Below are 11,534 nucleotides of genomic sequence, written 5' to 3'. Positions count from 1 at the left end.
AATGACATAATCCTCTATCAGCATGAACTAGAGTCTGGGTCCTGATAAAACCCCCAGGCATGACTCCCACAGCCTCTCCATGGGCCACAGGAGGAGAGTAGGTGTGCCATGGGCCCAGGGCCATCTGTCACCTGTGGGCCAAGGTCATGTCCCTGGCACCCACTCTCTCCTGCCCTTCCTCTTCTGCTCCCCTACAGTTGTGTTTTGTGACAGCTTCTAAGCCTAGGTTGCTAAATTAAACAGTGAGACTCCACATGTCTCCTCAGCTTCCTGAGGTTGCCTACTCTGTGCCTAGCATGAATGACTAGCGCCTGGGACTCCCACAGGTTTAGCCAGTTGCCTCACCACAAACCTCACCCACGGTTATCTCAACCTGCCCTGCCTCCTCCCTGGTGCTGCTGGAGTTGGGTACCAGCTGATCCTCCTGGATTGCTGGGGAGGGTTGTGGCTGGAACAGCAAAGTGGAAGTGCAGAGCCTGTCTGTGGGAGGAGCAGGGACCCTTATCCTGGAGACACTCCAGGGGCAGGGGACCAATGACCACACTGTCTTAGGTGACAGTACCTGATAGACTAAGAATGGTGATGCAACCAGTACAAGTGGGACAGAATCAATCATGCACAGGGACAAGGGCTCCAGGGGCTGCTGAGCTTTAAGGGTGCCACCCAAAACAGGACTCCAGGCCTGGCAGCAGGTTCTCCCAACATCCCTCCTGCTCCTTGAGCAGACACAGGGGGCAAATGGAAAGAGGAGAGAGGGCACAGAGGTAGGGAAGTTTCTCCCACTGGGGCAGATTCAGGTTGTGTGTCAGGGTAGAGTGTGCCCAGCAGAGCAGGAGAGCACACACCTCCCAGAGTTCACATCCTCCTCCCATGCAACCCTGCCATGCAGCTACAGCCACAGGGTTCCAGGGAGCAGCCCTGCCATAAGTCACACTGCAACACTCTAACCAGGCCTGGGGCAGCAGAATACTAAGAAGGAGGTGGGTGGGAAGGATGGGGCAGCAGCTTCCCACCTGGGGCAGGCCAGCAGGGCTAGAAGAGGGACACTGGGCAGGTGGGAAGCCAAGAGGCCTGGAAGAATCCAGGGGAGCAGAGGCCAGAGGTAGCCCCCAGCCTTGGGCTGAGAAGGGCCCCCTGCCTGAAACTAGGATCCAGGCCTGGTGGTGGACTTGGTAATCTGCCTACATCTGGAGGTGTCTTGTAGCCAACCATCAAGAAACATGTGGCCCATAGAATGTGTGATGAAGGCCTGGGGAAGCTGCCTCCTTGCCAGTGCTTGCAGATCCCCACCCTGTCCCAAACATGGAATTTCATTGAACTAGACCTGAAGGGATGGAGTTGGTCGGGAACAGAGGTCTCCAGGCCCCAGGACCCTCATCAGAGAAGACAGGCTGAGTCCAAGGAGTCCTTGAGCTTGAATCCTCCCTTATTCCACACCTTAGTGGATGTGGTCATGCGGTGCCAAGGGTGAGGAAGGTGGAGTAGCTTCTAGGGGGTACCAGCTCTGGGGCTGATGGGGTCAAGCCTGCTGAGCAGGAGGTAGCTGGTGCTAGACTGGCCCTGAAGCAAAAGGGCCTTGTGAGGGATCAGCTAGGGTTTTTGGGGGCCCACAAGGATGAGGTGGGGAAACAGGTTGAGGGTACTCCAGGGATTTCACCTGAGCAGGAACTTGGGCTGGCTGCTATGATATTCTTTCTGTGATCAAAATGTCATATAGGTCTGGCCTGCAAGGTGAGGGTGCCTCTGGGTGAAGGCAGTGAGCGGTTACCAATGAGAGGAGCTGGAGATTGTGAATGAGCGGGAAGCAAAATGTGTGGCCCAGCAGGCCAGTCAGCTCTGAGGGCTCAGGTTCTGAACTCAGACTGTGGCCACAGGATCTGCGCATCTGCGCATGTTAGAGGGCCCTGAGCTGAAGCCACCATACTGACTCCCCCTGAGGGACTGAGGTCACAGCTTCTGGGAGGGAAGGTTGTCCAGATGTCCTCAGGGACTTCAGGATGTGATGGGGCTAACATGTCTGTGTTCAGGTTCCCTGGGGACCAGAGTAAGAATACTGGATCCTGACAAAGCCCATCCTTACATGTGCTTGCTGTGTCTAAGCCACCATCTGCAGGGTTTCTCTTCTCTCTTCTATTAACTCTTTTTTTTTTTTTTTAATATTTAGTATATTAGGGCTGGCACGGTGGTGTAACAGGTTAATCTTCTGCTGCTGTGGGTCCAGCATTCCATAGAGGTACTGATTTGAGTCAGTGGCTGTTCCATTTCTAATCCAGCTCCCTGCTAATGATATGGGAAAGCAGCAGAGAATGGCTCAAGGAGTTGGACCCTGCATCCAGATGAGAGACCTGGAGGAATTTTCTGGCTTCTGGTGTCAAATCAGCCCAGCTCTGGCTTTGCAGCCATTTAGGGAGTGAACCAGTGGATGAAAGATCTCTCCTATTCTCTTCTCTTTCTCTCTATCTCTTTCTCTTTCTCTCTCTCTCTCTCTCTCTCTCTCTATATATATATATATATATATATATATACACATATGTATATACATAATTCTTTCAAGGAAAATAAAGTAAATCTTTTTTTAAAAATTAGTTCATGTGTTTGAAAAGCAAAGTGGCAGAAACAGATCTTCCACCCATTGGCTCACTCCCCAAATGGCCCCAATGGTTGCAGTTTGGCCAGGAGCGAGGAATTCCATTTCACGTAGGTGACAGAGGTCCAAGCACTTGGGCCATATTCTGCTGTTTCCCCAGGAGCATTATGGGGGAACTGGATCAGGACATGAATTAGCATTACAATATGGAATTCTGGTATTACAGACAGAAAATTAACATGCTGTGCCACAACATGGCCCTTCTATCAACTCTTAATCATTCTGACTTCTTGAGATGGGGTCAGCCAGTCCTCATTCACAAGTTTGCAGCTGCACATTCTCCTCGCTGAAATGTTTTTGTAATCCCCAAGTATTCTGTTTCCAATACTGTTTGATACTTCTGTGGGCACTGGGCACCATATTCAGGCCTACCCCATGGGTCTTTTGCAGCTTGTTTAATGCCACACTTCCCACATGTTTATGCTTCCAGTTGGTATTTCGCCCCCAAATATAATGCCAAAGTGTGGCCATCTCTAGGCTGCTTTAGAGCAATCTGGCTGGACCCTGCATAATGGAGAAAGTGTACATTCTATCAGCTTTGAGTAGACATGAGTTGCCAGTACTGTGGGTCCTAAATTCGAGCTTACTATATCAGCATTGTGTATGTTACATAGTGCTGATTCACAGTCAAGTATATACAGAAACATCCTCAATATAAGGCTGTGTGTTAATGGGGTGACAAAAATGCCCTGATTAGATGCTGTTTCCCTTTGGAGTGAGGCTTCAGTACTCACTAGTACAGTCTTTGTGTTGGTTGTATAAAACAGAATGACTTTAAATAAAGAGAGTTATCTGCATTTTTAAAATGTCAATTATTTATTTGTGAAACAGAGCACAAGAGCTAGAGTTCTTACCTGTGACTGACAACCTAGATGCCTGCAATGGCCAGGACTAGGCTAGTCTGAAGCCAGGAACCAAAACCACAGTCCAGGTCTCTCAGGTGAGTGGCATGAACCAAGGACTGGAGTGACCACCACCACCTCCTAGGCCAGCATTAGCAAGAGGCTGGACTTGAACCCAGGTACTCCAATGTAGTGAGGTTAGGATCCTTGGAAGAAAAGGAGACATGGCCTGACCTGGTTCTTTCTTCACCCCATGGAGATACAGGGAGCACATGACTATAAGCCGGGAAGAGAATCATCACCAGAAAAGGAACTAGCCAGCCCTGGGTCCTGCGCTCCCCAGCCTACAGAGGTGCAAGAACAGAACTCAGCTGTGTGAGCTGCCTGTCTGCAGTGTTGGGTCACGGCATTCTCAATGCAGACAGGTTCTAGGCATTCTACTGGGGATCTTGTCATCGTACAGGTTCAGCTGGGACATGAATCTACATTTCAAAGGAGTTCCCACATGAGACTGCTGCTGCTCTAAAACCCTTATTGAAAGAATCAAGTCTTGAGCTGCCAGGTGTTCCTACAGGATGTGCCTGCAGCATGAGCATGACCTTGGCAGGGGATGGGGATGTCTGTGTCCTTGTTGAGCTACTGTGTCCTGAGAGATCTGACCTTCACAGATGCTGGAGGTTGGGAGAATGTTTCAGGCATCAGAATGTCCTTATATGTCAGTGGTCCTCAAGAATGTCCTTACATGTCAAGAAGTCCTCAAGAGTCGGGGTGCCCTGGAGATACCAGAATGTTTGTCCCAGGTTTGTCCCAGGTCTGAGACAACTGAGAAAGAGCACTGTCGTGGCCACATTGCCCTGACTGCTCAGGGACTCTACGTCAGAGCGGGTGGGAGTCAGGTTCTTCTGAGGGGCTGGGATCCTTGAGAGTCACAGTGTTGTGGGGAACTGGGTCCAAGAGTCAATACCGGAAGGATGCTTGGGGCTTCCTCCTGCTTGCTGGTTGGCTCAGATCATCCTGAGGGGGATGGCTGGTGAACTCTGCCATCTCAGGGTAGCTGAGAGGGGCCAGCGTGAACTGGTGACTTTTCATGTTTTAACTTCCTAAAAACAGTTCCCTGGGTATCAAGTACCTGCTGAGATGCCCAGGCAGGCTCCCAGCCGGCTCCCCCCGGTCTGCCCTCCCCATACTGTGGATTCTGAGCAGGGCTCTAGGGGAGGAATGTGCTTTCCTCTCCTTGCCCTGCCTACTCCCAGGAGAGGATTTAATAGGACAAAAGAGACTGGTCCCCTGGGAACAGGAGCTCTTGGCCCCCATCCCTGGACCCTCGACAGAACACCTTCATCCGGCTTGAAGCTCCCCCCACCACTCCCTCTGAGCAAGGGGCCCCAGAGACCAGGCAGTGATTGGATGAGTTCAGGGGTGAGGAGGGGGGTCATTCTGCAAGGCTCTGGGGAGAAGGAGCAGGTGTGGGCAGGTAGGCAGCTGGTGGCATAGGGGGAACTGTGTCCTGGTGGAGAGAGGGGACAGGGAGAACAGAGTAGAACAGGAAGAGAAAAATAGGTGAGGTCAGAGCAGAGAAAGAGAAGAGCCTCCAGGAAGGTGTGGGGAGGGGGGAAAAAAGTTGAACTAAAGGAAAGGCTGTGGTGGAGACAGATACCCACCTACATCTACAGAGAGACAGAGAATTGAGGCGAAAGCCCAGGCTGAGAATAAGGCTAACAGAGAAGCCTGAAGAGTCCAGCACGCGGGTGTAGGGGCTGAGCCAGCTCTGGTCTTTGTGGCTGGCATGGAAGCCCCAGGCAGGAGCCAGCAGATCAAGCACAAGAAGGGGAGGCCCAGCAGTGGCCCGGTGCAGGATAGCAGTCCAGTTACTGCGCCTCTAACTTCCACAGTGCTGGCAGGTAAGTGGACCTCAGGGTAACCTGGGTGCCTGAGAAGGTGATGGTTGGAGCTGAATGTTGAGACTCCTATGGGGCAGGAGTTGGGAGGAGATGACTTGTGAGAACACTGGGAAGTCTTGCACCTGTCTGGATTTGGCAGAGCCTGCAATGGGGGAGTGGGGATGGGAGGCTGTGGTCAAATACTGAAGCAGAGCTTTTTTGTCCCAGGGGCCTCACTTGGGCTCCCCATGGCCATGGGTACTTCTGGCCTAGACCCTCTCCTCAGTTCTGAGCGGCCCTTCCAGATATGCTCCCTCCCCCTAACTCCCCGCAGCCCCCAGTGCCCTTCCTCAGCTGCTCTCAGACTAATTAGTGTGGGGCTTAGTGAGTCTGTGGGGAACAGCAACAAGACTTTCCCACGAGCTCAGGTTCCTGCAGGCTGGTGGTGGCCTGCCAGGGCAGGGGCAGGGGAGGGTGTGTGAGGGGAAGAGGGGGATGCCCCAGCTTTCCAGATGAGAACATCGCATCGCATCACATGTGCGGAAGGTATGAGTGCAGCTGGGTTGTGGAAGAGGGAACCAACAGGGCAGCATGGAGCTGCAGTTTCCTTAAGGTGAGCAGAGCAGAATACTTTAGGGTGTACCTTGTGGGGTTGGAGAACATGCAGAGCATGGCCAGCTTCTCTTGGACCAGAGGGGAGTCAGGGACAGCAGCTGAGCTGAGGGCATGGAGTATAAGACCAGGAGCATCCAAGCAGAGCAGCCTGCAGGGCAGTGCGCAGCCTTCCATGGAAACAACTGTCCCTTGCCCTCCTCTTTCAGACCTGAGCCTACAACCCGGCAGGAGGCTATCTGGAATAGGACTTGGGAGGCCCAGGCTCTCCCCACAGGGACAGAGGGGTCGCCCACATTCCCGGCGCCGCCACCGCACCACCTTCAGCCCAGCCCAGCTGGGACAGCTGGAGTCAGCCTTCGGGAGGAACCAGTACCCTGACATCTGGGCCCGAGAGAGTCTTGCCCAGGACACGGGCCTCAGTGAGGCCAGAATCCAGGTGAGCTTCCTTCTTGGGAGAAGAAGTGTGGGTTCTCTGGAGCTGGGGGCTGCCTGAGGGACTGTCCCCCAGGGCATCATATCCCTGACTCCAGTATGCACCTGATTAGAGAGGCCTCACCCCAAAGTCAACAGGTCTGCATTGTGAACCTGACTAATTTGAAGTTTTGCCCTAAATTAACTCAACTTGAATTTCAGCACTGGCCACCACACTTTAGCAGAATTGGGAATTAATACAGAAACAACAATCCTGCCACTTCCCTATCAGACACTTTGCCACTCCACCAGACCGATGCCCAAGTCTTAACTAAAGTTAGTTCACCTGAAACATCAACCCCACCCGAAATCTAACCTAGCCCTGGGGAGATGTCCCACCTTCTGGAGGAAAGAAACTCATAGTAGCCACATTTGTTAGCCCTTTCTTGTTGGAAGTTCACATGGTTTACTCACCCTAAGTTGTAGAAATCAGGTAAATTCAGAGACCAGGTAAGCATAGACAGTCTGTGTTTGCCAGGAGACCTGGCTTGCCAAGTCCTCTGTTTCTTCTTGCAGGTGCTGGCTCCCTGTCCTGGCATCTGTCCTTGGGGAAGGGCTCACATGTGACGTATTTACCTGAGACTCTGATATAGTCATTTTCCCCTCTCCTCAGGTCTGGTTCCAGAATCGCAGAGCTAAACAGCGCAAGCAAGAGCGCGCACTGCTTCAGCCGCTGGCCCACCTGTCTCCTGCCACTTTTTCAGGCTTCCTGCCAGAGGCCTCTGCATATCCCCCCTCCTACCCAGTGCCGCCTCCACCTGTGACCTGCTGTCCTCACCCTTACAGCCACGCCCTATCCTCCCAGCCCTCTGCAGGGGGCTCCTTGGCTCTGCCGCACCAGCCTGATGATTGGTATCCCACCTTGCACCCTGCACCTACAGCTCATCTGCCCTGCCCCCCACCTCCACCCATGCTGCCTCTAAGCCTTGACCCACCCAAGTCGTGGAACTAAGCTCTACCCAGGACCCTGAGAAAATCTGAGAACAGTGGGTGTTCTCTTTTCTTTCTGGGATGGGGAAGGGGAAGCTTGGCGGGGGCTGCTGGGTGATGTGCTAGGAGGTGAGCCATGGGAGGGTGGCGTTGTGGAGACACTGGCTGCCACTAGTAAGAGCTGACTGAAAGAGTTGGAAACCAGCCACTGTCTTCATTGAGATGTGGACTGAAGAACTCCATTCCAGCCAGGGCTGGCAGGTTTCAACAAGGCTTTTGATTGAAAGGCAGCCCACGTGAGGGCAGTTGAAAAAGTTCATACAAAACAGAATTAAAAGATAACTTTGCGTGCAAAATTTTTTGATGTCATATATATATGAGGTCTTCAAAACGGTTATGAAAAACATGTATTATGCAAAAACTATGTACAGATTTTAAGGAGGTGGTTTGCATTAAAATAAACTTTTGTTTGAATCCCACTTTCCAAGAATGTTTTGAATTATCTCCAAAATCCCTTCCCAGTCCCATATGTCACTGCAACATCAGTCATTAACTTGGATCCCTTTGGTCCTAGAAATCTCTCTTAAGTCTGCTACTCTCCTTTCCTGTTCTGCAGACACTTTGCTTTGCATGGCCTCATGGCTTTCTCACTTCCATCAGGCCTTTGTAAATCTGATCATCAAGGGATAGCTTGTCAGCCATTTGTTTAAAAAAAAAACAGCATGGGGTGACCATTGAGCATAGCAGTATGACTGTGCTCCATATCAAAGTGCCTTAGTTCAAGTCCCATATTGGCTCCTGATTCTGGCTTCCTGCTAATATATATCCTGGAAGGCACCCGGTAGTGGTTCAAACAGTTGAGTCCTTGCTACACACGTGGGAGAGCTAGGCTGAGTTCTGGGCCACTGGCCAAGCACCAGCTGCTGTGGGCATTTGAGGGGGTAAACCAATGGGTGGGAGATTCCACATGTCTTACTGTCTGCCCCTGTCTCTCTGCATTTCAAATTGAACTAATGAAATGAACGTTAAATAAGTAAAAACTTTAAAACTTCCTAAAAATTATTTGATCAACTTGGCCTGTGGGAAACATTAATATCTACTTTCAATTTGATTTTTAAACATGTTGTCCCTAAAACAAAGATTTATTATTTATTTGAAAGGCAGAGTTACAAAGAGAGGGAGAGACAGAGTGAGAGAGATCTTTTATCTGCTGCTTCACTCCACAGACAGCCCCAGTGGCTGGAGCGGGCCAGGCCAAATATAGGATGCAGGTTCTTTTTCCAGGTCTCCCATGTGGGTGCAGAGGCCCAAGGCATTGGGCCATTCTCCATTGCTTTTCTGGTCCATAAACAAGGAGCTGAATGGAAAATGGAGCAGGCAGAACATGGACTGGCAATGATGTGGGATGCTGGTGCTATAGGTGGAGGACTAGTCTCATGAGCCACTGTGCTGATTCCATGCTGCCTTTTTTAAACACATATGATTGCTGATGAAGAAGAAATCAATTAATTAAGACAAAGGTTCCCAGGAGGAAACTCTGAGATTCACACAAAGTCATTGCCAGGAAAGGACCTACCAAAAACTGTGTTCGTTTGAGCTCTCCCCAAAGAAATATGGCACAGCCCAGTTGGTGCTACCATTTTATAACCTATTACTTACAATGCACTCACTTAACATAACTCACTTGCTTATAGGTAGACCAATTATCCTTATTGATAGATCCACAGGAGAATTCTAAGTAAACAGGCCTCTTGAGATGGATACTCATGTTATTTGAGCTTTTAACATGAATTGTGAGAAAAACACTAGAGGCAAAATGGCTATAGCACATTTGATCTATGGTCTATCTCCTTAGGCTGGATGGTCTTCCAAAAATCTTACATGGAGGCTGGGGCATGGCATTGCAACTTAAAATACTACCAGCAATGTTGACATCCCATATGGGCAATGGCTTAAGTCTCTGCTGCTTCACATTTAATCCAGCCCTTTGCTAATGTGCCTGAGAAAGTAGCAGAAAGATAACCTAAGCCCTTGGGCCCTGGTACCCACGTTGTAGACCCAGAAGAAGCTTTTGGCTTTGTACTGGAGAATGAACCAGCAGACAGAAAATGTCTCTCTGTGTCTCTCCTTCCCTCCCTAAAACTCTGCCTTTCAAATAAATCTTTTTAAAAAAAAATACATAATTGGGGGCCTGGCACATTGGCTCAGTGGCTAAATCCTCACCTTGCATACACCAGGACCCCATAGTAGTGCCAGTTCGTGTCCCAGCTGCTCTATTTTCCGTCCAGATCCCTGATTGTGGCATGGGAAAGCAGCAGAGGATGGCTCAAAGCCTTGGGACCCTGCACCCATGTGGGAGACCTGGAAGAAGTTCCTGTTTTGTGGCATTAGATCAGCTCAGCTCTGGCCATTGTGGCCAAATGGGGAGTAAACTAGCAAATGAAAGATCTTTTTCCTCTGTCTCTCCTTCTCTTTGTAAATCTGAATTTCCAACAAAAATAAATAAATCTTTTTTTAAAAAATTTACACTATAGGGAAATATTTACTGTAGATTAAACTGAACTGTAGATAAAAAAAAATCCTGGTCTTATGGCCTCTGCAAGTACCTCTAGGACTATGTTGAATAGCAGTGGTGATAGCGGGCACCCTTGTCTTGTTCCAGATCGCAGTGGGAAGGGTTCTAGCTTTTCTCCATTCAGTATGATACTGGCGTTGGGTTTTTCATAATTTGCTTTGATTATGTTGTGGATTTTCCCATCTATGCCTACTTTGGCTAGAGTTTTTAGCATGAAGAGGTGTTGGATTTTGTCGAAAGCTTTTTCTGCATCTATTGAAACTATTATGTGGTTCTTGTTTTGCAGTTTTTGGATATGGTTTATAACATTTATGGATTTCCGAATGTTGAACCATCCCTGCATTCCAGGGATGAATCCTACTTGATCCGGATGAATGATCTGTCTGATGATTTTTTGAATTCTATTGGCTAGGATTTTGTTGAGAATTTTAGCATCAATGTTCATCAGAGAAATAGGTCTGTAGTTTTCCTTCTCTGATGGTTCTCTGTCCGGTTTTGGGATTAAGGTGATGTTGGCTTCATAGAATGAGTTTGGGAGGGTTGCTTCCTCTTCTATTGTTTTGAAGAGCTTGTAGAGGATTGGGGTTAGTTCTGTTCGGAATGTTTTGTAGAATTCTGTAGTGAAGCCGTCTGGGCCTGGGCTTTTTTTCGTTGGGAGATCCTTGATGACTGTTTCAATCTCTACCTCGGTTATGGGTTTATTTAATTCTGCAGTTGCCTCCGGACTGAGTTTTGCTAAGTGGTGGGAGTCCAAGAACTTTTCTATTTCTTGGTGGTCCTCAAATTTGTGGGAGTACAGTTCTTTGTAGTAAGTTCTAATTATTTTCTTAATGATTGCAGTGTCTGTTGTTATGTTGCCTTTTTCATCTTTAATGCTATTGATTCTCACTTTCTCTTGTTTTTTTTTTGGTCAATCGGGCCAGTGGAGTGTCTATTTTGTTTATTTTCTCAAAAAACCAACTTTTTGATTTGTTGATTTTATGTATAGTTTTTTTGATTTCTATTTGGTTTATCTCCTCCCTTGTTTTGATGATTTCTTGTTTCCTATTGTGCGTGGGACTCTTCTGCTGCTGTTTTTCCAGATCCTGGAGGTGTGAGGTTAGTTCCTGTATTTGGCGTCTTTCTTGGGCCTTGACATGTGCTCCGATTGCGATGAATCTACCTCGTAGCACTGCTTTGGCGGTGTCCCACAAGTTTTGGAATGTTGTATCAGAGTTTTCATTGGTTTCCATAAATTTTTTGATCTCATCTTTGATTTCTTCTCTGACCCATTGTTCGTTTAATAGCATATTGTTCAATTTCCAAGAGTGCCTATACTTCCTGGGGAGTTTTGAGTTGTTGATTTCCAGTTTCATCCCATGGTGGTCTGAGAGGGTACATGGTATGATACTAATGTTTTGGAAGTTGTTTAGATTCGCTTTATGTCCTATCATGTGGTCGATTCTGGAGAAGGTGCCATGCACCGCTGAGAAGAATGTATAGTCTGTGGCCTTAGGATAAAAAGTTCTATATATGTCTACTAAGTCCAGTTGTTCTATTGTTTGTGTGAGCTCTGTTGTTTCTTTGTTGAGTTT

General features: G+C 48.8%; 1 protein-coding gene across 1 annotated transcript; it reads left to right on the top strand.

The window, feature by feature from the left end:
- Positions 1–5,275: 5,275 nt before the first annotated feature.
- Positions 5,276–7,683, top strand: PROP1 (PROP paired-like homeobox 1). Its single transcript, XM_040992830.1, has 3 exons — positions 5,276–5,390; positions 6,191–6,420; positions 7,069–7,683. The coding sequence occupies exons 1-3, from the start codon at positions 5,276–5,278 to the stop codon at positions 7,405–7,407; spliced, it is 684 nt and encodes a 227-aa protein (XP_040848764.1). The 3' UTR covers positions 7,408–7,683.
- Positions 7,684–11,534: the final 3,851 nt, after the last annotated feature.

This window comes from Ochotona curzoniae, unplaced genomic scaffold (genome assembly GCF_017591425.1).
Source record: "Ochotona curzoniae isolate NIBS_2020 unplaced genomic scaffold, NIBS_Ocur_1.0 contig_1071, whole genome shotgun sequence".
In the NCBI taxonomy this organism is placed as follows: Eukaryota; Metazoa; Chordata; class Mammalia; order Lagomorpha; family Ochotonidae; genus Ochotona; species Ochotona curzoniae.
This window is presented reverse-complemented; position numbering and strand designations above follow the sequence as displayed.

Coding starts and splice junctions, on each gene's coding strand:
- PROP1 (XM_040992830.1), top strand. CDS start 5,276: ATGGAAGCCCCAGGCAGGAGCCAGCAGATCAAGCACAAGAAGGGGAGG. Junction 5,391..6,190: donor AACTTCCACAGTGCTGGCAG/GTAAGTGGACCT, acceptor CTCCTCTTTCAG/ACCTGAGCCTACAACCCGGC. Junction 6,421..7,068: donor TCAGTGAGGCCAGAATCCAG/GTGAGCTTCCTT, acceptor CCCTCTCCTCAG/GTCTGGTTCCAGAATCGCAG.